This window comes from Diadema setosum, chromosome 21 (genome assembly GCF_964275005.1).
Source record: "Diadema setosum chromosome 21, eeDiaSeto1, whole genome shotgun sequence".
In the NCBI taxonomy this organism is placed as follows: Eukaryota; Metazoa; Echinodermata; class Echinoidea; order Diadematoida; family Diadematidae; genus Diadema; species Diadema setosum.
The window spans coordinates 6,493,572-6,519,071 of NC_092705.1; the positions used below are offsets into that span (position 1 = coordinate 6,493,572).

The window sequence follows — 25,500 nt, forward strand, 5'->3', positions numbered from 1 at the left end:
TATATTGTGCTGCTCGGTCACACCATGATATTAGCAATCTCCAGTGTAAACAGTTCTACCAAAAGCATCAAACTTCTGTTTTTTCTTGTTGAATGACATCACAAAACTGCACTGAATGACACCTCATTGGAGGGATCAAAGGTCAAAATGATTACATATCCCCCCCCCCCAAAAAAAAAAAAAAGGGTTATCTAGACAAAATTTTATTCAGATCTAGCTGGAAAGTGTGGGCTGACAGTACTAAATATATCGTAATCTATTTGACTAGCTCGTAAAATTCCCTAAAAAGCAAGTTGGAAATCTTTGAAGAGCAGCCTAACACTGCTGAAAGATGTTATTAGCCCTGTGTTTGCCGAGGAAATTTCTGGTCAGTAGGATTTCCTTTTTATAAGTAATGATGATGATGATTTTTTTTTTTTCCTGAAGTAAGGAAATCTGTTGGTAGTTTGACAAAAGCAGCTCAAGTTTGTTTTTTCTTTTCTTTATGCCAAGAGAAGATATGGGGCCTTGATATAATGTATACATGGTTTGGGGTATTTTAATGATTATGGTGCATCATTGTTCCCACTTGCACAGATCATGATTTTGTGAGCATCACAAAAGATTTTCAACATCGCCCATAAAATCTACACATACATGTAAGTAATAAGTGCATGTAAGTCTCTGAAAAATGTCTTCCTAAGATGATTTTATGTCAGATTTGTCCTGTTCTGCCACAGCAACTGAAGAAGAAGTACATTTTATGTATTGCCCTAGTTTCAAATTTTCCGTTTGGAGTTTGTGTATCAAACATGATAGTATATTTTGCCGCGGTGGTAATTTCGTCAAAAGATCACCATGAAATACAGTCTTCACAGTAAAGATACTGTGTTTGTGGCACTATGAGCATGGTCTACTGAATGTGGACATTAAACACACTCATTCTGTAAGCAATGCTATACTTTGAACATGCCTAATTGTCCAAATGACAAAACAGAAAGTTATAATCATGCTAATTCAAGTTTGGGAAAACCACCTTCAATATTGATCAAAATTTAATTCATTTTTAAATTTTTTTGCTAGTATATTCAGAGTAAGCACACATTTGTAACAATTAGTCCTGTTTTCTTATAACAGATACACATTTGTATGTGTGTGTGTGTGTTTTGTGTAAATACTTTTTTTCCAAGTTTGTACATTTTAATCTCTGTGTTAGATACTGTGATAGATGGAAGGTTTCCATGTATTTATTAGTCTTGCCAATGGGAAAACAGTGTGATTACGGTACGACTCCTCATTCTGTAAATGTAGTGTAAGTCTAAGCTGAAACTTTTACTTGTTGTACACTTTGTATCATGCCATGGACAATTTTGACATACCCCAAACATACTACCCATTTTAAAGTGCTGAAAACATTATGTTATATAAGACTAGGTGGAATTGTGTCTGCTAGGTCCATAAAGAGGCCGCACTATGTGACCTAAAACCTGTTGCCATGTTAATACTCAATTCAAGTCACCAATATATTTAACATACAAACTGCTATATGGGGGTTTGACTGAAAAAATGTATAGGAATTTGGATTGTTTAAAAACTGAAAGTTTGATATCTTGAAACTACCTCCTGTGCAAAATTTTAAGGTCCAAAAATATTTGAAAATTTTGAACGTTTTGGTTTTCATGAAGCATATTTCAGTGGTGTCCTCAATGTCAGTAATCTGGCCATTATAAAAAATTCTTCTTTTACCTAGTGGATTCAGATGCTAAGTCTCCCACAAGCTTGGATTTCAACTTCCAAGCTGATATCATCAGAATTGTGTGTTCATCTGCACAGCTGCCAGCTTTCTCACAGCTTCTGCGGTGTGTTTTAAATGTAGAGAGTTTCTTTAATTTATTGCAGTGATCATACTCAAGAAATGGTTGCGCTGTACTGAGAATTTATGTCACAATATGCATGTTTGTTGTAATCACCATTTTCCACCATAGATTTCAGTGATGGGGCCCAATGATTGTGGAATTTGTACTCTGACTTTGTTCAGAGTTTATTGTATCCATTTTCATTACAATGAGAGTACCATGGAAAGTATTTTGAATTTTATTCTTCTTCCAATACAGCAACTACAAACCAAAAGTGTAAGTGAGCCCTCAGTTCTTTCCCTTTCACTCCCTCAATGTCTTCTTTCAGTCAAGCAGGGCTTTGCTCCGATGCTGACATGTTTTATTTATTAGTGAAGAACGTAGGAGGAGAATCAGGGAGCTTTTTAGATTTGCGATGCGGATGTTTGAGACCACGATTGCATTGGCTGCTCTTCTCTCTCCCTGTGGCACGTTGCAAAGTAGCTTTAGATTACACGAGGACGCAGTCTACACAAAGTAAAGCGGCGCCCGTAGGATCATTGCATCAAGTAGCTTTTTCGCTCTGAATTTAAGCAGATGTAAAAATGGCCCAGAACTGACCGTCCAAACTCAGACGGTGCGAGGTCGATTTTTATGAGCGAATTTACACAAACACAAAACATTTTTTTTTCCTCTGGACGTCTACAACGTGAAAGTCTAAAGCTCCCTACTTTCTTGATGGATAACTTTTCACATGATATTGATATAATAACTCAAAAAATCACACTGCACAAGGCTTTGAAGACAACAACTCCCCAAATGATCAACCCAGTGCTAGCAGAGAAAGCTGTCCATGCATTTGTTGATGTACATTAAAACTCTTTTCATTACAGTCTCTAATTTGTTACAGATGGGCTGATTTTGCTATAACACAAGTTTTCCATAGCTTACACCTGCCCAAGTATACTTGGGACTAGTCTTCAACAAATTAAGCTGCAAGGACCTGGAATTCTAGGATGGCGTGATGATCACTACCATCCTCGTTACAAAGATCGACGATGTAAATCTTATGCGATTGTCAATCAAAGTAGATCACATATTAGACAAAAAGATCCGTCTGTCTGGAGGAGTCTTTTTTTTTTTTTTTTTTTTTGACGTTATCACTCTCCTCCGGAGACATGCATGGGAGGGGATCTGTGAAGCCAGACGCAGTCTTCGCAGAACATATCCCGGACGACCAGATACAGACCGATCTTTCGGTCAAATCACATATCTGCATGCAAGGCTTGCAGCTATCTGGAAAAAGCAAGTCTCTCCGCTAGCTAGCAAAAGCAAATTATAAGTCTTTGAAGGATCTGTTCAGATGATTCTACTTTGGATTTGAAGATTCCAGTTTTAAATATGGTGGGTGTGATTGGACAGTTAGTATGGGAGCAGTGCAGGAGACACTGATTTAAATATTTAGGACTCTTGATTGTTATCTTTTGTTTTAAATAATAGAAATTTTTTAAACAGACTAACAAGGGATTGTAATCAGTCTTGTGGATGTGTGTTTACCAATTATAGCAGGATTTCACAGTACTAGCATTAGGTGATTTCTAGTAAATGCGTTTTTACATTTAATAGGGCTTGGCTCTGCGACTCCATTCAATATTGCTTGTGATGCAGCGAAGTGTTGTGGAAAAAAAAAATAGTTATCATCTGCAAAATCACTTTTGCAGCTAGCTCTTTGGCCAGAGTTATTGTCCAAGCCTGTAAGATGGACAGGATTTTGTGTCAGATTTTATCAACATGTCATCCCCGAGTTTTTAGTTGTTGTTGTTGTTTTTATATATATATATGCTTGGTTACTCAGTGCCTTGCGGGAGAAAGAAGAAAAAAACATACAAGAGGCGTATAGGTTTTGTAATGCTGAGTTGCAAAGAACAAAGGAAACAAATGACTGCCATGTATAGAAATATGATATGTTGATATTGGAGAAGATCATTGAGTATGATCTGCTCTGTATGCTATGTGAACAGATTTTTTTAGGTATTTCATTATTTGTTGCCACATTTTAGGGTAAACAGATAATGACATTGATTTGTAATCACAGTTTATATCCAGTGTACTGTATTTATTTTGTGTGTGTGTGTGTTGAGTGCCTTAAATTACAAAAAGCATTGTTTCTTGAATGCTTTAGGATGCATTTATGATAAATTTATCTGACATGTACTGTATCAGACAATTCATGATTATTGAAGAATGGACTTTCTTTTTTTTCTTTTTCTTTTTGGAAAAAAAGAGACATTTCAGATGTTCTAGAAGCAACTTAGATTTGTGTGTATCTGGTGTTGGGGGTAGGTTTCTCCCAATTTTGTGTTTTTCTCAAGAAGATACTGAAAAGTAATAAAGATTATATCGGTTGATGACAGAGAAAAATCTGTCACCAAGCAACATGTCCGATTCATTTTTGTTTTCTTTTTTGTGACTCTTTTTGTGCCATGTTTCGCATGCCTAATTCAGTCGACGGTGTGCCAAGTTCGCATATTTTGCTCAAATGCACAAACCCACCCAAACCAATTGATATAAATTGCCAAATGCCAGAGTACATTATACAGGTTCAATGATTTAAGTTTCACTCTATTCCTCCCTATTTCATTCCTCGCACAGCTTGTGTTGCTCAGTGGTTGAATAGCTGTGTTCCATATGTTTGTTTTTTTTCTTCTTTTTTTTTAAATTCAATTGAGGGTATCGCCAATACGTAGGTGCCGTGCGCAGAGCAGCGTTTTAGATGCATTATGGGATAGCTCATGGGACAAACTTGCCCCGGTTTTGGCTGCACATGCACTTACATCACGCCCTGTCTTTATAAAGAGGTATTTTTTGTTGAAGATTTCTTCGCTTTCCATCATGTGACCAGCACATTGAAGCCTTGCAGTAGTGAACCATGACTCTAGTGACCGCAAATCAGTAAAGCTTAGACACTTTCAACTCTTTCAAGCTGAATTATAGCCACGAAAAAAAAGGGCTAACAACAGAAAAGCAAACAAAGAACTCCATTGAATCGTATGGGAACTGCGACTTCGCGTGAGACAACCGGAAGCGAATAAGGGACCGAGGAATCCCACAGTGCACCTGTGACAGAGCTCTTCGGCGTGCGCAGGAGTTTTTTACGTCATTGGCGATAACGAGAATTCTGTTTTTGTCTCGGCTGTGCACATGTGTTCCAAATTCATGCCTCCTAGACATGGCAAAAACAAAACGACACTGGGCATTTGCAAGAAAAATAATCCTAGCTTTGTCATACGATTTACATCACAGCAAAACTGAGGAATTTTTTCTCCAACTTTGCTCACTGCATATCTAGCATTTCTATGAAAAGTTACACAGTTTTTAAATGCAGAATGTTTTCCATTCCACCCCCAAGCACTTCATTGCTTCCCTATAAAATCACCGTTTCACACTCCAAACCAAACCAGTTGAGAAACCTGGCATCTCTGCTTGAGCCAATGTCATTTGCATTTGACACAATCCATGGCCAACTGTAACAACCTATTCAGCCAATTATTTGGACACACATTCGTGTCCACACGGTCAGCAGGTATGAATGATTACCTCAAAATAATTATTGCACACAGCATTACGAAAATCTCCACATTCTCGCATTCTACATCATAACAGGTACGCATTTTGTTACTATTGTACCATACTATAACAACATTTGATGATAAGACACCACTGTCATCAAAATGTATCATCATTTATTGTATCAAAATTGTGAAACAAATATCACAAGCCTTGCTTGAAAGACAGAAATCAATTCTATGCTTAATTTGTCAAGTGGATGTAATCATACAGGAACTATAAATGTACAATATTGTATGCATAAAAAGTGCAAGCTCCATGATGTTCAGGCCTGAAATGTAAAAAATTAGAAAATAATAAAAAAAATCCACAGATCTTTCACTTTTTACGTAATATTCAAAACTAATGACCATTATCACTACTGTGTACAATTCATAATCACCTGCATGTACAATGTGCCATTACTTGTCAATATTCCAACAGTCTTCCATTGCATTGTAATTTTCAATCTCTTTGGTATTAATCAAAAACTAAAAAACCTGATGATTACACTGTTTTGTCTACTTGTTCACCCTTTTTTCACTCATTTGCAACCAATCCTTTGTGCAGAGATGTAAAAGAAAAAGAAGGCAATGTACAAACTTGCAGATTATTGTACATCTTATTTCCAGCAGTTGCATGAACATGATTGCAACATGATACAGTAGTTTCCTCTTCCATGCAACACAGAGCCTCCAACGAGATCTTTCCCCATTCTTTGGTGAGATATGTGGATGTGTTGGCAAAATATAATTTTAAATATACTTAAGGATAATTCTGAAAATAATATACAAAAAATGCTGCAAAGCATCAGCTCATGAAATATGAAAGTTCTCAGAATAGCTATTCAAAAGGTCATGTACTCGGTGATCAAATGTCAAAATATGTGACAACGTTTTTGATTTCATGAACTTTATGCGCTAAACATTTCAACTTGGCAATAACATGGCTGAATGAAAGATATATAAACAATAGTATGAGAAATTACTTTCTTGTTAATTCAATGTCATAAAAGAATTTGCACAGCTCTCTTCTTAAATACATAATATAAAATATCCAAATCTGTTCATAGTTTAAAGAATTGACAAACTAAAATAAAGAAATTACATGTAGGCCTATATGAATTGTGTGCTCACACAAATTGAGTTGATAGAAGTAGGGTGTGTTTTTTTCCCCAAGAAATAATGCATACACCATATATTTCATGAGATTTTTACTTTAAAAGTCATATATTTCATGAGGGCTTTTTTCCCACAAATTTCACACGTCAGGGCGCTCTTTGCAAATTGAACCACACATGAACATATTGCAAATAACACATTATTTGTAACTCTTATCCCGACATGAAAGTGGCGTGCACACATACATTTTCCCCTCCATTTCGGTCCTCCCAAATCATGGATTCTACCACTATCGAAATTGTCACGAAGTCCCCATTAGTGACAAATTAAACTCAATAAATACAGTCAACCTTGCTCAAGGCGATCTCCATAAGTCGAGTTTTCTCGTAGCTATTAAAGGTTGAGTGTATAGGGCGTATACAGTAAATGACAAGTATAATAAGTGAAACCTCTTGGTAATGAGAATAATATAACAAAAAGTGGATGATGTGAGATGTACAATGATATCTACTGTCAGTACAACATATTCTTAGTATAACTTATCAAATCCTTTCAGTACATTTGTTCTAAAGTCAATATAAAACTCATTGTTAGTAAGGTTTCACGATCACATTTGTGCTTGGGCCTTTCTGAACCATATCAGGATTTTTTTTTTTTTTCACTTTTTTGTTTTTTCAAACATATCTTTTACAAAAGCAATGTCAGCTGATGCAACATGGCATCTGTTCATCATGTTTCAACATGCATGATTCAGAAGTCTGCTTGTGACATTGTTTTCTGCGTCCATGATCTCCATTTTTAATTCCTCCCAATCACCACAATACCTGAGACACACAAATTGCAGGTACACACTTTGACCTTCTCTTTTCTGTGTTTTTTTTTTTCTTACACACTACACTAGGAATGTTTTGTTTTCATACGAAAATAATGATTCTATCAAAATAAGTCATACAATGTGTACAACTGTTTCACATAGTTCGTCTAAAACATTTGTGCAGAAGTGTCGCAAGGAAGGCCTGAAATAGTTACAAAACATTAATTTCCAGATATGGGCACTTCTACAATCTCCTCACACCAGAACTTCCACTGGAGTATAATTTGCCTTGCGAATTTCCCAGCAACCACAATGTTCAGAATGTTTGTCACCAGACCAATATTTTTTCTTGAAACATCTCTGAAATTTTGATAGAGTCAAGTACTAAGGAGATTCTATACTTTAACACAAAACCAAAATACAACAGGAACACTTTGCATAAAACCAGAGAGTTTTGAATTTCAGAACATTTAAAGGTTTTGAAATTCTGACAGAAACAAACCATAATGACCATTTTTTTAAGTTTTAGTGAAATTTCATGCAAGACTTAACAACCAGACCCCACAAGGCGTGTGTGAAGATATCAACCTCTGGATTTTGAAATACGTCTCAAAGTTCTTCCTTTTTGGCAAAATTACCTTACTATCCAGAATTCTCAGTTTTTATGTATTAAATGCAATTTCATCAGGCTATAACGGTGAACCATAAACTCTACACCCTTACATTCATTCCACCATGCAAACTACCTCTTTCTTGGAATATGTTCATCGGGGTACCCCAATGACTCGTCACATCTCATCTTTCTTCTCTCTCCATCACAGTTGCTTTCCAACATGGGCCTTGAGCAAAAAAGTATAAAAGTTATAAAAAAAGTAGGGCTCCCTCTGCAGGGCTATTGAAGCACACCATGTCGAGACAGCGCCAGTGTGTGGGGATTGTAGGAGTCTGGAAGCTGCAGAGAGATGAAGAAAACAGTAACTATATGAGACAGCATGTACAATACAACATTAATAACAAATTTCACAGCAGTGTTTATGCTCACAAGAGTAATGGTATGTTTTGAATAGAATAGTATGTTTGTCTAGAATTCCAGAACATTTCTAATTTGCGGTCACTATTAACCCATTAAGGACAGGCTGATTTTGCTACAACATGCATTTCCCATAGACACTTGCCCGAGTATACTCGGGACTCGTCCTCAATGGGTTAAACATTCATTAAAGACAACTATGATGTGGTGTGGAATTACAAGTATTTGTGCTTGAAAGGAGACTAGGAAAACCTTTGTGAAGTACACAGATGCTAAATGAAAAGTGGAGAGGTGACAGAAAAACTATATACTGTAAAATGAGGAATGTTTGCGTGCATTTTAATTTCATGAATTTCGCGAGAGCCAAGATACGCGAAATCAAAATGCACGCGAAAGTTCTTGTCTACACTATATGAATTGAATGTTAGAGGCAACTCGCGAAAATTTCACGCTGCGAATAAAAGGCCGTCGGCTCAAATTTGTAAAAATTTCATGCCGCAAAAATATCAGTTTTAGAATATTGACAAGGGGGAATAGAAGGCAGAATAAGAACTGGGCAACAGCACTTTAGCCATAGACAGACAGGAGGAAGAGTGAAAAGGGGAGAGGCACTGTGATCAAGAGAACGAAACTTACCTTGGCTCCCAGTCGGGACAAGTATCTGTTGCGAAGGGCGAAAGCGCTCCGTGGCGTGATCGCACCGGATGTGCTCGGCATGTCGGCTCCACTCTTCTCCCTGAAACGGTACAAACGCCGCAAGACATCAAAACCATCACCAAATGTCATAAATGCATCAAAGTGATATCAAAGTACATTGTAACTTGAGACCTGCACCTGATAACCGCTACCAACTGCTCATTCTTTTCATTTCTATCAACATGTGTGAGTCATAAGATACAAACATTGATCTGCAAAGCATAGAGGAAATTGCATATAAGTGTACACCACTTCATATACTGTCCAATAATGTGATCAACAAGGACAAGGAAACATACAATTGACTTCAATCCAGGTATCAAGAAAGAATTATCAAACAAACTGTAAAGAATTAGACACAAAATATTTTGAAATCACTGTGCAAAGTGATTGCTTGGCAAAGTTATAATATGACAAAACATAGTTTATCACCTATTTAAAGGGGAAGGCTAGTAACTGATCAGTGGGAATCAGTGGAAATGCTGGGAGATGATTGTTCCAATCCTTATGGGATTCATTCAAGAGTTCATTGTATATCTATTGTTGTGTGAAAATGATTTGCTTCAGAATGGTCTCATATTCAAGTAATGTGCAGTTTAATGCTTCCAGGTTAGCGTCCCTGGTCAGTGACGGAGCATTAATCTGCACATTACTTGAATATGAGACCGTTCTGAAACAAATCATTTTCACACAACAATAGATATACAATGAACTCTTGAATGAATCCCATAAGGATTGGAACAATCAACTTCCAGCATTTCCACTGATTCCCACTGATCAGTTACTAGCCTTCCCCTTTAAGTACAGGAGAACTTTTTTTTTTCCAATACAAGATTACGAATAACCAAGACACATTTATTGCTAGACATGCCTTGTGAAGACATGTACACAACAAGGACTCTCCTTCCAATTCTATGCTGATCCTCCGAGATGCACATAAACACACCCACACACACATCTCCATGGCAACAACGAGGTCATACTCACTGCGCCAGCTCGGCCTCCTTCTTCGCTATCTTCTTCCTCTCGCCCGTGGACATGTTGAGGGCACCTCCTCTTGAGGAGTCAATAAGGTAGAGCAGCACACAGCAGATCATGGCCACTTTGAGAAGGAGGGAGAGGAGGAGCACCATCAGGGTAACATCAAATTTTCACTAAAAACTAGGTTACCTTTTTTTTCCCCTCAAAGTTTGTATATCTATCCCATCTACTATCCAATCTTATGGTCTCCAGATATCAACTCTAGTCACAGTTGACAAAACAATCCTACGAATCCCACAAACAAAAACACACATTCTCATATGCTGGGTCTGTTGTCTGGAATACTTTACCAAAACAACTATGCCTATGTGTTTCAAAGAAATGTTTAAAAGGAAAATTTAATTTATGATGTTCTTATATTTTGTGAATGTTGTATGTTAACTGTACAGCACTTTGATTAGGTCTCTGTAAAAGCGCTCAATAAGAAATAGTTATTATATCCCTTTTGCAAATGTCACAAAATATCACACAGTTGAAGAATAATATCTCCCAACATCGTGTATGAAATCTTTCTGTAATACACGTCTAAGCGTTTTGTTTTTGCACATGTCACTGAGAATATGCTCCCCTTATAAAGTTTTGTACAAATAGTCATGGTTGGGCTTTGGGGGGTTTTGCACATAAATTCACTGGAAAATATATACTTTTTAATCCCCCTCCATGATACAGAAGTTTCCAGTTGTATGATTTTGAGGAAAGGCCTACCTCTACAATATTGCAGCTTATGAAAGGAATCTAATTTCAAGGGTTACAAAAGGGACACACAAACTTTAACCCATAGCATCTCAGAAATTATACTTCTGTGGTTTGGTACCTTATCTTTTTATTATAGATTTTTACGACTCATTATGCATGTTTCAAATATCAAGAATTATAACAACAAAAAATCCTTTCTTGAGCCCTACAAAACATGTGGAGGGTACATGATCTTAACAGAAGGGGTCATTTCAGAAAAATGATTTCATATTGAAAAGAATGCAGCAAATGAAGAACTATTTTAGCACTGCTGTCAAAAAGCTGCAGCCTGCATGTATCCAGAGGACATCGTGTCTACACAACATCCTAAAAAATAATGATATGAAAATCTCTTGATTGCCAGAAGTTTACTCAACATCCTTAGAATTAAACAAAAAAAAAATTCCCTTGCTTGGTAGGAACGAGACTGCTGTCTTGTTCTCGGAATTCAGATTCTGTCTCTGTCTGGCTTGAGAGTCTTACCACACAGGCAGGTGAGGTTGAAGACCTCGTAGAGCAGGTAGCCGTTCCCGTCCACGAGGAGTCCAGCGATGACCGCCACCACGGCCAGACCAAGGTTCTGGATGGACTGCATGCTGCATGATTGATGCAAGGGGACAGGATTTAGTAGATGCGGTATGAAAATCAATAGTAATTTGAGTTTGTCATTCCTCTATTATACAACACCTAAAGAGAATTGAGCTTTCCAATTGGTTGATTACTCATCAAGAGATGTGCAATTAAAAGTTCCATTGCACGCTGTTGCTGTCAGCCTTGAAATTTTGTTTGGGAGGTCCCGATTCGCGAAAAATTAGACTCGCTACACATATGGTGCATAGAGTATCTTCTATATAAAGAAATTTACTCATGGAGAAAATTTATTGCCATTATTATCTTTATTTCGCAGCACAACGAATGCATTCATTACAAATATAATTGTAATTATGACTGTTATTGTTTCCATCCACCCCCTCACCATTGTTGAAGTCGCGATCATCATCACCACCATCACCATCATCATTATCATAATCATCATCACCATCATAATAATCATCACCATAATTACTATTGAACCTTGAACCTTGGTTAAAATCACTTTCAGCAGCTCTTTGAAGTTATCCCAAGATGGAATTATTATCATCATCTTCATCGTCATCGTGAGAATCACCATCATCACCATCATCTCCATCACCACCATCGCCACCATCGCCACAAACGCCAACATCGCCATCATCACCATCATCATCCCTATCACCATCCTTTCTCACAAAACCCTGGCAGTGCTCACCATCCATACGACGTGCCTAGTTGATGCTCGGGCATGATGAAGGCTACTATGGGCCACAGTGCACAAGCCAAGATGGAGTAGGCAATACCCATTAGCGTCTGATAGCAAGAAAGACAGATACAACATTAAAATATATACCGTATTGCTGATGGCAACATATTTGGAGAACTAAAGGAAGGGCATATAATGAATAAAGGAGGAAAATATTGCATATTATAAAGCATCTTATTAAGCACACTGAAAAAGCATTTCTGCTACAGGGGATGATAACTGTTACATGTTATCACTCTACATTGTCTTGACAGAAATATATTTTTATTTGATAACGTCCAATAGGTTAATTATAAAAATCCTTCAATGGTACAGCTAGACAATTTAATCTAAAATTTAGGGACATTATTCAAGTTGTTTATAGCTTATTACATCACGAATGATTATTTGATGTTACTCAACATTAACTGATACAGTCGGTTTTTGTTCAGGCATTCAATTACAGCTTCTTTGTTTTTTTGATGTACATTTTCGCATCATACATATCTATCAGTCAAACTGCATAGAACATACTACATGAAAAAAGGCTTTATCAAGAAACTAGAAATGTCGCTTTGGCGACTGGTATGCCTCCGCCATAATGCATGATTTTCCCAATAGGTCTAGATAGTACATGTGGACAATGTGTGATTACATTTGCACAAAATTGGCAAAATATTGAAGTGACAAGTTTGTCACAAATGTGTTGAATGTTCACCTTCCTTGACCTAGGTTTAATTGGATGAATAGGAGAGCATGTATCTAGGGATTTAAGGACTTTAACTTGACTTTGACCCATTCATACATTTAGGCATTGAGTAATTTTAAAGGTACAGGTGTGGAGAAAAAGTGCAATTTCTGAATTGAATAGTAAATTGTTACCATTTTCATCTGGCCCTTGACCCTAAAATTCATAAGATAATCACTTTCAGGTAGAACATGCATAATATGTACTAAGTTTCAAGATAATTTGAGCCACTTCGAGATATGTAGGAAAAAGTTAGTTCAGCACTTTCACTTGATCTTTGACCTTTTGACCTTTGAGGCAAAAAAAAGAAGAAAAAAAAACTTTCCAGAGAAATTCTATTAGGTTACACATGCATACACCAAGTGTAAAAAACTAATAACCCTGCTGGCATTGCATAAATATGAGGGAAATAGTAAAATTTTGAAGTGTTGCACTTGACCCTTGACCCCTGACCTTTGACCCCATGAATCCTACATTCTCTAGATAATCACTTCCAGTCAGTACATGTATATACTATGTTCCATGAAGATACCTTGAACAATTTTCCAAGGCACGGAGAAAAAAAAGAAGAAGTTTGATATTTTTACTTGACCTTTTGACCTTTGACCTTTGACCCAAACTTTCACCAGAGAATCTTAATTGGGTAATACATGTATACACTAAGTTTCAGGAAAATATCTTCAGGCATTCAATAGATATGGCGAAAATAGTGAAATTTCATGTATTTGACCTTGACCTTTTGACCTTTGACCTTTGACCTCATGACCCAAACTTTCACCAGAGAATCTTAATTGGGTAATACATGTATACACTAAGTTTCAAGAAAATATCTTCAGGCATTCAATAGATATGGTGGAAAAAGTGAAATTTTATGTATTTGACCTTGACCTTTTGACCTTTGACCTTGAGCATGTGCACCCAAAAGTTGATAGGCACAACTTCACCCCCTAATACACATACATGCCAAGTTTCATTAGGATACCTCAACAGGTTTTGATAGTTACCTTGTCCACAAAATTCATTACGGACGGACGGAAGGACGGACGGACGGACAACCCGAAAACATAATGCCTCCGGCACCACAACGTGGCGGAGGCATAAAAAACTTAAATAAAAATGACTAAGTTTCAGCTCACCATTGTGACAAACGGATTAAGAAACGTAAAGGCAAGAGCACCATGAGACACCAAGGTTAACAAAATGCCAAGGCCAACCCAGAATATATTTTTGCCTGTTCTGTCGACAACGAACCCCAGAACAGGTGATGCTGCCGCGGAAATGAAGTACACAAGGCTGTGCGGGGAAATGTCATAAAAGAACACAAAATTAAAGGGGTTGTGGAAAGTGGAAAAGGAAGGGGGAAAAAGACAGAACATACATGTTTACATGTATTATATCATTTAAGAACAGTTAAGAGCTTGAGGAGACTTCAATAGCAAGATGATATTTACACACTTTTTTTTTTTTTTTTGAAGTTTGCACATGTTTTTTAGCATAATTGGAGTTGTCAGTGTATGGATTCAGCTATTGAGGAGAACTCTGCCAAGAAGTAGAACACTCGGGTCATATGGTCCAGACTGTGACCAATGGGGCCTAAAGGGAGTTCTGCTAACAACTTTTCGGGTTTGGAGTTCAGAAATCTCCCACCTACTCTCAAAGTGGTCTCTGTCACAACAGACTGCATGATGTTTGTTTCAGAACGACCAAACGATGTAACAGAGCTACACTTGTAGAATAGAGAAATTTCATCCCACAGCGTATCCTTTAACGTTTTCCTTTATAAAATAAATAAGACTGCAATCATGAAGATTATTGTGAAGACTTTGGGGTCACTGTGTTACTAGAACACAGGGCCAGAAGATTACCTCCACTTTACCGAGTCTCTGACAATTCAGAGAATTTGCAAATCTGGGTGATAAGTACAAATGGTCTCTAAATTTCTGATTTTGTCACTACTGCTGTGATTATGGCACTGCATCTGGACCTACTCCCAGGTACAAGCTTTGTCCCCTTTGCAATCACTGAAGGGTAAACTTCATAATTGAATAGTGAGCAGCCAGTACAGTACTACTGGCATTGTTGCATACCTGTTGACCAAGCTGGCTTGAGCAGTTGACATGTTGAATTTATCCTGGAAGAATACCCTGGAGGGCCAAAACAGAAAAAGCATAATTCACTCACAACTGGAAGTATTAAATGGAGGCAAGGGGCTTTCACTTATCATTACGAAGATGTTTAGACATGGGCTACAGATACTAGAGAACAAACTAAAGCAAGTCAAAGAAATAAAACAACAACTCTGAATACAGGCAATTAGACTTTATAACACTGATTTCATGAAAAGTGACTGCCAATTTCCAAATCACATTTATACTTTATACATGTGCACATATGTCACTACAATCAATTAGTTTCAACATAAGAGTGCCCCTTTTTTCACAGTAAAGCCAAGATAGTGTCATTTAAAGTTTTAGTCCCACTTCAACGAATCTCTTTTATCCCTGAACTTCTCAACACTCCCCCTCCCCAAAAAAATCTACAAATAAACATTTAAAAATGCGGCTTTCTCCTGCCACTATACATGTACCAAACAGCATGTCTATCCCACATCTCGTAACCCTCAAATAATCTAAACATTCTCAGTCAAATCTAATTTTCGTCAAATTCCAGCACAAATCCTGATCGAAACAGCCCAAAATATTTCATTTCCCCCCTGCCCCGGGATACCTACACTCCAAGACCGATAAATGGGAAGACAGTCACATAGTAGAAGACGCAGATGAGGAAGATCAGCCAGAGCGTGGCGGGGAAGTCTTTGATGTCCGACAGCTTGATCGTTTCACCTGATGTACAGCATTCAACACATTCAAATTACTTCATACAGTCTTTTTTCTTTCTTTTTTTTTTTTTACAAAATAACATTTGACAGTTCTTTAGAAAAGACCTGTTATGTTTTTGTCACCTCTCATTCAATTTTTACTGGTGACTTTATATCTTACTATAAACGGGTATTCACTCTACATCCAGAATTTCAGTTTATTTTCCAAGATTCAAAAATATCATCTTGTTGTCTTTTCATCATGAGCTTCAGTTTTCCAGGTTTACTTAGTGCTTTCTTGCCATTTATAATAGTGATGGATGTTTCATGTATAATCCCTCCATATATAGCAAATGGGACTTGTTTATACTTATCTTCATATTTTCATTACTTAGCAACTATTTGGCATTACTGTTACATCTTTATCTATTCATTAATCTATCGATTGATTTGTATTATTTACAAGTGCATTCATTCACTATGTGTTTGTTCCTGTCTGGTTCTAAAATACTATGGGATAAGACGGGGGGGGGGGGGGGGAACTAGACTAACCTTAAAGAATACCAAAATGCAGAAGTGTTTTATGCTCTTTGGAATGGATTTATTACTCGTATATACATATTGTACATTTATGTGCATCTCACTGAACAGTCAAAATCATATGAACGGTATAATATATGATACCGCTGCCACTATTATAAAACTTTGGCCGTCTCATATACTCCGTATGCCAGCAATCATAATCTTGGCCATCCCCACCACTTTACAACTCCTACCTGGTTGTAACCCTTTACCACAAAACCCACAAGAATTCATGAGATAGGATTATCAGTTATCTAGCTAGGGTTAGATTATGTGAGAAAAGAGTAACACCTTGAATTTGATGATAAGTATATTCATCAAATACAAATGACTATTCCTAAACCATCAAAAGAGATGGTAGAAAATCAAATAGGTGTCAATGCTCATTTTGAGAAAAGGCGTACTCCTGCTGGAGATTAATGGAAACCCCAAATCAATCAATCAGACCCAAAATGTGTATTTTCATAGACTTTGGAAAATCAACCAATGGAAGTTCTTATTGGCTTTGTGATGCATGGTCACTCACATTCACAATGCCAAGGGTTGACTGACCCATTATGATGAAAAAAAAAAAAAAAAAAGATATTAAGTTTACCACACAAATCTGTGTATTTACTGTTCAGTCACTTGCAACAAACTGATCATCTACCAGATGTGCAAATACAGTGTACTTGTCTGACCACTGCATGATTTTCTTGCATTCTTTCTAACTGGTTATTAGATATGGTTGTAGATGTTTTCTGGATGGGAAACTTCGGACATTTTCAGACAGGGTCATGCTGCCAATATGTGTTGTGGGTTTAATTCTGTGCCTCTTCGTAATGCCTCACCTGTTTTTCCAGCATCACGTTTCAATATTCTTGCAGCTCGGATGTCAAAGTAGCCGAGCAGCGAGGCACAGAAAATAGAGAACACGCACATTCCGGCTCCTATTATTGTGATGTGATACAAAGAAAGAAATAACTAACAAAAACAAAAACATGAGGGGATATTCACTCACTGTACAGCTAGTGAATATCTTATACTGCCGTTGTATTGCAGTCGCCAATTATGTGCTCTGGTGAACAATGAAGCATTAAACACATCTACACAATGACTTGTCAAGAGTTCACAAATATTGAAAGGATTCATTCAACAATGATATTCAATAGGCGTTCAAGCAATAACATGAACACATTCACAGGTCTGTGTCGTCATGAATTGGAACCAAACATTAAATAAACGGTAATACAAGGGGTTACAAGAACAATTCATTTAAAATTAGGCTACATGCATTACACATTAAAGCATACAGCAACAATACTCTGATTTAGACACAATACTCTATCAGGTATAATACTGCAATTACCATAAGTGTCAAAACAGCCACTCACTAAAGTAGGGTCCAACTTTATACTATCATCATTTTCATGACTCACATCAATCATGTGTATTTTTGAATTCTTTGTGATAGTAATGTTGGTGAAGCTGCTAAGACTATCAAGAAGATATACAGCTGTATTTCCTATTACTGTACATCCTGATAGCCTTCCAACAGGGATACGTGAAAACGGGAGTCGAATCTGTACCACCTTGTTCTTTTAACCCATTGAAGAATGACCCGCTTATTTTGCTATACAACGTATTTCCCATAGATATCATGTACCTGCCTGGGTATACTCAGGACTAGTCTTCAACAGGTTAAGGGACTAAACTAGGGCTTGCTTGATGACAAGCAATGGTATAATCTGTAATCTATCACCTGAAACCAGTCTTGAACATTTTGATCCTTTCAGGTAACATGTACCATGTGTGCCTGTTCAACGTCAGGGGCTGAGCTGCAAATATGCTGTGTGCAGACATTACACATCTAACAGGGTTTCCATGCATCTAGGGCACACACACAATAATTTGATATGGTTTATGTACTTCATTATCCATGGTAGTGTGTGCTCAGTTCACAGCCATAAGATAGAAACCAATTAATCAAACAGAAGCATCTTATATACTCACCGACCCACAGAGCAAAAGCTAGTTTCGTGTTGCTGGGCAGGCTGGGATCCAGCTTGTTGTAAATGGGGACTTCTGCGTTCATGTTCAGCGTGCTACCCTGAAAGAGACAGACAGTTTAACAACACTAATAAGATCACTTTCACATTTACATCAGAATGATTGGTACATCCTCGGATAACACCCACTATTGAAACCATCTAAATGCACACATAGACACTTTCTTTAGGACATGAGATATGCATCATTCATGGCATGTTAATTTCCAGAAGACTGCAACACACTTCTTTATACTTTCTGACTTTCAACAAGGGGGCTGCAAAAATTGGTTGCATGGTAGGCAGACCTCCCATTTTTAATAATAGATTATTATTGCCAAGTTCTTTTGTATGCCGGAGTGCTTGCATTTAAATGAGTGATATTTTTGTATTTTGATTGATTCAAAGATGAAACCTAAATTACAATTGTGAGTTCCTGGTACTCTACTTCTCATGATTCAATATATAACAGTAGTTGAGCATTATGTAAACTCAAATCACTCACTTCATGTCTGAGGTATAGCCTGTCATACTTCACCCGTGTACTCAGTTCAATGGGCCATAAAAAAAAAAAAATGAAGACTAATGTCACTTTTCTGTTCCTCATGAACAAAACAAGTCTAGAATGAATAACAACCAAGAGACTTGGTATCTCTACAACCTTTACTGCACAATGTGCATGAAAACAACCACAATCTATTCAAAAAAGAGAGAAAAGAAAAAAACAGAGAAAAGTTGTTACCACTCGTGAAAAGCTCAGCTGCAGACCAAAGACCATGTTGAGTTCTTTGCCCTTAAACCAAGCCACTGAGTATGTGTTCTGTGCCACAGCAAGATTTTCCCCTCCAAGGCTGCACCAAAATATGAAGGAAGAAAGAACATAAAGCATGGGCATGAATAATACCCTCTTATATATGAGGGGGGGGGGGATAAAAACAATTCAAAACATGCCAATTCTGCACGAGTTCTAACAGATAGCCCTCTGAATGTGTCCTCCAAACAAGCGTCCGGCTCATAAGTGATGCCCTGTTACGTGAATATTGTACAAACATATCTTGCGTTCCTACCTGTCTCTGTTCTTACTTGTACCTGTCTACTTGAATGAATGGCATGATTTTTCTGTATGTCTTCTATCTTTTTTAATAACTAAGATGTGGAAATATATACAAAAAATGAATGATGAATGAGTGCTTATTCTTTGTTTGTACGATCAAGATTTGATTGAAACAGCAATACATGCAGTGGGGCATTGAGTCCCTACAGTTGTGTTTTTTTGTGGGGTTTTTTTGCTGCCCTCTTTGGTCAAGAATGGACAAGACCAAGGCAAGAAGAATGCTGCAATTCTCACCCAAAGATGAATCGTCCAACCAGCATGGTTGTGTAGCTGTCAATTGTTGCTCCCAGGGCAAATATGCACTGTCCGACCAGGACAAACATGCCAAATATCAGTGTGCCAAGCCTGAAAACAAAAGAGACACAAAAACAGTGACACAAATATCGACAAAACTTTGTTACTGACTGTCTACCAGAGGGTGAAATGATCACAAGACAAAACCAAGTTACTGCCACATATATATTACACCGTATTAACCCATCCTGGATAGACTGTGTGATAGACTGATCAGTAATCATGAACTGCTGTAAACTACATGAATATCAAATTCTCTTTAGACAGCAAGCACTGCTCAATGAGGAAAAGGGATTTTCACATACATAGGCTACACCCAAAATTATACATAATATCTCATTCATACATTGTACCATCACCAAGAGTATGTTTGGATGAGGGTCGCACAAGTTATGTATACACACAGTATAGAATACAAGTATACACACAGTATAGAATACAAGTATACACATGTGTAAAACTAGAAAACTGCCACAGATAGACTGGCTAGTTGCATATCTAGTCATGGTCATCCTGGTTATAGTGTCACAAAAACTATTGACTCTTAACAGTTTTGTAACCTTGTTCAAAGTGTGCACATTACCAGTTCATACATTTGATAGATCTTTGAATGAGGAGTTTTTGCAAAGTTTTGCAACCTTGTTCAAAGAATGCACTTGCATGTATACATTTTGGTGTTTTTTTTTCACACAATGTACCTTTGATAGTTCTTGTAATAAGGGGGGGGGGGTATATATCCACAAAGTTGAATATCACAAGTGAATACTTCCACATGCAAGAAAATACTTACACTTGAATTTTAACACTTTATAAAGCACCAAGTCCCAATACTACACAAATTTAATTCTTTTGATGCAAATTCTAGAACTGTCAATATAAATGTGTTTTTTTGTTTTTTTTTTTGAGAATTGACATATGTATGCAAAAAGACTCGAGTTAGTACATGAACTCATCAATCGGGGAACCTGGCACCAGCAGTGATAACAAATTCATGGGCCGTAGATTGTATAATGACCATTTGTGGTTGACAAGAAAACAACATCAATGTACTTTCTAGGGCTTTGGCACTCACATGAAGGCAATGAATTAAACAAAAACAACAAAATGATTTTTCCACTTGCCAAAGTGAGCATCTGAGCAAGTTTCTGTAACCTTTAACATGTGAGTACCCTTCATTTCACTTGCCCAACTGCAAGTTGCCCCCAGCATGCAGAGATGATGGTTTGAAGCACCCTGCTCATTTAGTTCGAGGTTTACCTGATGCCGAAAACTTTGTCCAGCAGGAATCCACCACAGAAGCAGAGCACAACATTGGGCCATGAGTAAAGTGAGTACAGCAGCATGAATCTTGTGGTGTCTACATTCATTGCCTGTATGAAAGATACACACAAACGTGGACTGCAAAGTACATGTACAAGTTGTTGGACGGCAAGCCTGAACAAAGACTTCCGGTACTGTAAATTGGGTTATGGGAGGTTCTTATAAAAGATCACACAGCGTTATGGATATTATACCGGCACTTGTTCTTTAAGTTTGTTTGTAAATTGATGTACAGGTAACGCAACATTACAGTTGAGTGAAATGTGACAATGTGACAACATGCAAATGCAATAGAGTATTTTGTCATCTTACTTCACCGACTGTAACAGCTGGACAACCATTATCAAGGTGACTTGCTACAGTGTACATAAAAGAGTACATGTACTACTGGTAACCCACTTTATTACACAAGAGGTCATTAAAACTGTCACTGCAAAACTAGGGACAATGCAACATGCTTTCTTAAGCACATCATTTGAAAAGAAATTCCCCCCTCGAACCATTTTATATTGTATACTTTATTGAACTGAATAATGAATCATTTTACATGACCACTAAAGAGGTAATGACTACTACAGTGGACTCCCGTTACAACGAACACGGTTATAACGAAATTTTCGTTACAACGAAGTCTTTTCCGAGCACCACTGACAAAGAAAAATAAAAGAAATGTGCTCCGTTATAACGAACTGAGGATCGCTTTCGAAAATACGTAGCGGAACAAGCATTTTTAGCGTCTCTGCATGGGCGAACGCGTCACATCACTGTGTGTTCGCTTGGTGTGTCACGCACTGTTTTCGAGGGAAATTTGCGTTATATGGTAATACAATAATCTGAAATTGAATAACTACTCGTTTTATTTTCAGTGTATGACAAGTATGCGACAAACAGAATATCATATATGCTTGGCTTCCTTGTTTTCGTTATATATTGTATTTGTTCGGTTATAACGAAATTTCGTTATAACGAAAGAAAACTGCCGGTCCCGAGCATTTCGTTATAACGGGAGTGCACTGTAGTAAGCTAGCAACAATGGGACCAACATTTCTGGTCACCTCCGAAGGACGAAAAGCAACAAGGTTAAAGTGCCTTGACAGAAGACACAATCACTGCTGCCACATGATTCAAACCAGTGACCTCTAGCTTTATAGTCCATGATATATCTACTGAGCCACAACTCCCTAGTACTCAAGGTACTCAACCAACAGTCCCAACCACACAAACACAAACAAATATACATCATGTTCTTGTATACGAGGTACATCAAAAGATGTAGAAATGCAAATTATGTTTAATAATATTATAGCACATTTTGTATGGATTGTGTGTCAAAACATTGAATTGTTTCCAAGGCATGTTGTGTATTCTGTACCATATTTGACAAAGCTTGACACCACTGAGACTCAATATAGTACCACAATGTGAAAGTAATTTGAAGCACGTCATGATATACTCAGACAAGTCCTTTCTCTGCTACTGTTAATGCTTTTGCCTTATTTTGTCCCATTTAATTTTTCTCTCTTTTAAAAAATTCTATCACCCTTCTCTCCTCTAGATCTCTCCCTCTTTCTTACTCCCTTTTTCTCTCTTTCTCTTTCCTTATCACTCTATTCCACGAGGATCATGTAGGACCCCTTGTTTTATTGTACTGATGTTATGTATCATCTGTTACAAAAGAGCCAAACTGTAACTAGCTTATATGCAACTGTTCAGTATGGAAATATATCACACACGTAATTGTGTTACATATGTGCATGAGTAAAGAAAATTGTTGAAATTGTAGGAGTTAGCCATGGTGTACAGCACCATGTTTGATGATATTGCTGAAAATATGGAATTGTTAAGTGTTGCCAGACACAGAATAAATAAATCAAATAAGCAAATCAATCAATCAATCAATCAATCAATCAATCAATCAATCAATCAATCAATCAATCATCAAATCAATAAATTATCAAATCAATCAATCATCAGATCATATCAAATCAAATCAACTCAAATCAAATGAGATTTTTATGTACCTCTTTGATCTGGTCTTGAAGGGCTGCTGGGTTGTCATAGCAGAAATAGCTTCCTGTGTAAAGTGATAAGGAAAAAAAAAATGATAATAATATACAAGTATATACAAACCTTCAAAAAACACAAGTTTGCGTTTTTTGAAGGTTTGTAGTGCAGATAGGCCTACTTGTAGTACATTTGTATGCAGATCCTGACCACATGATGGTACAGTACTCCTTTGCACATGACTCATGTTCAATGAAATAGAATCTTCCAGGTCAAGAGGGCTTCAAATAAAAGATGGTGGTATAAAGTTAACCCGTTGAGGACGAGTCCCGAGTATACTCGGGCAGGTGTCTATGGGAAATGCGTGTTGTAGCAAAATCAGTCCGTCCTCAACAGGTTAAGGATGCATACAACCAGCACACACACACACACACACACACACACACACATGCACATGCACATACAACTGTGTATACTTTAGATACAATTTCTACAAATACCTTGCTTTGTTTAAAATATTAATATAAATTGATATGTGTACAATTAAGATACATGCTTGTTGTGCTCATTTCAGTTAAAAAATGTAATCCTTTCAAAAGTAATTCCATACTGTTAATAGTTCTTCAAAATCTACATTACTATAGCATAGGCCTATTAATACTTTGTAGAGTCTACAGAGCAAAGGCTCACATGGTAGTTTGGACACCCCTCAATTTTCAATTCTTATCACACAACTGTAAAACCTACGATTAGATTCTCCACATCCACATGTAAATTTATTTCTTGGACTTCACAAGTATTCGGTCTGCAACTATTTGTCTAATTCCAATGACATTATTATCATGGTGTACCATAACTATAAATGTAATAGAAAATCTTCTTTACAATTATACAAGATTTTAAATCTAGCAATTAAACACACTATAAATCTCAGTCTTAAACTCTTACCCAAAATCTTATCTTTTAATAATCAATATAAATAACAAACTGACTAGTTTAGGGCCTTATCTACTACCAGACAGAAAGTAGAGACACCCTCTCTTACATTTTACTCTGCACCATGCACCTCAAACACAACCACTGCATTTCACACCCAACACCAAACACATCCACAAAGTTTGCTAGAATCCAGTTCAAGTTTGAAGACTGCAGACTGAACCAGAAGATTTATTTCATTTGAGTGGTGGATTTATCCATAGAAATTAATTTATCACAAATACCAATTGGCAAGAAAAGTAGACTTCTAAATCAAGGCAATAACATAACTTACAATCCCATGGCCATATTCCAATATGTTTTACAATCTTTATCGTGTTTATTCTGAAGAGTTAACTTTGATAGTTCTAAAATTAGTGGCTTTAATAAACAAACGCAAGCGATGCTTAGTTCTCACCAAAACTAAGAAAACAGATGAGAATAAGCATGAGATATCGATGAAGAGGTTTCCGGGGATCGCAGGCCGCTGTCGCTCCGCAGCCTGTCAGTTCCACGTCGTCGTCGTCGTCGTGTTCCTCTTCCTCGACAACCCTCCCATCATTTGATGCATGATGATTTCTGTCGGGCCTACCACTGACAAGCGGGGAGTTCCCGTCATCGTAATTGTAGTCACCGTCTGCCATGATTAGGTCGACTAAGTCTCCCAGACTTCTATCCGATATCGTAGAGTTCTAGATCCCTAACTTACGAAGTAGCAGAGATAGTAGACAGTCAACATACGCCTTCAAAATCCGTCAATTGTCACGACATTGGTAATCAGAGCAGGACAACTTTCTTACTGACCTGCATACACTCGAGTGCAACTCACGGTACTGACTGGTTGCTGGTAAATTCACTCTACAATGCACACATCACAGTGCAGAGTCAAGTTCTCTTCCTCCTACGGCTCCACTCGTGGTAGGCCTACATGTACGATCCACTGCTCCTCCACTGTTGTTGATTGTTGCAGCTGCAGCTGGTCACGAGTCAGGATGGAGCACAGACATCTCGACCCTTTATCTATTCAACGTTTCCCGATAAACACATCGACACAATACATCAACATACATGTCCCGAGGAGATCGTGATCAAGAGATACAGGGACTGTCATGAACAAGAAATCTGTAGGGTTTTAAAGTATCGCAAAATTCAAACCATACAACTATTTTAAGTAGCAGTGAATAGCTACATTTATCCTAAAGTCTCTTGGTTTAGTCTGGATAAGAAAAGAATGGTGTTTCGCTAATTAAATTCCCTTTTATGAAGCATGTGAAGAGAAAAAAAAAAGAAGAATAAGAGACATTCCTTTCATCATATCAGTGATAGGCCCTATGTGCCACTACTACGGCAGTGAGTTCTTGGATTATTGGCAGGAAACATCTTGTGTGATAATTTGAATTTTCTAAATGTCGGTTAAACCCAAACAATGGGTGGGTGGGGGCT

At 37.3% G+C, this 25,500-nt stretch overlaps 1 protein-coding gene across 1 annotated transcript; it reads right to left on the reverse strand.

The window, feature by feature from the left end:
* Nucleotides 1–5,537: 5,537 nt before the first annotated feature.
* On the reverse strand, nt 5,538–24,932 carry LOC140244720 (lysosomal dipeptide transporter MFSD1-like). The gene is made up of 15 exons (XM_072324334.1): nt 24,476–24,932; nt 23,100–23,152; nt 21,016–21,128; nt 19,699–19,809; nt 19,093–19,201; nt 18,316–18,412; nt 17,154–17,252; nt 15,655–15,766; nt 15,011–15,067; nt 14,060–14,216; nt 12,146–12,243; nt 11,341–11,453; nt 10,069–10,183; nt 9,022–9,121; nt 5,538–8,307 (listed from the first exon to the last, which is right to left on the reverse strand). The coding sequence occupies exons 1-15, from the start codon at nt 24,699–24,701 to the stop codon at nt 8,248–8,250; spliced, it is 1,620 nt and encodes a 539-aa protein (XP_072180435.1). The 5' UTR covers nt 24,702–24,932; the 3' UTR covers nt 5,538–8,247.
* Between the last annotated feature and the right edge of the window lie 568 nt (nt 24,933–25,500).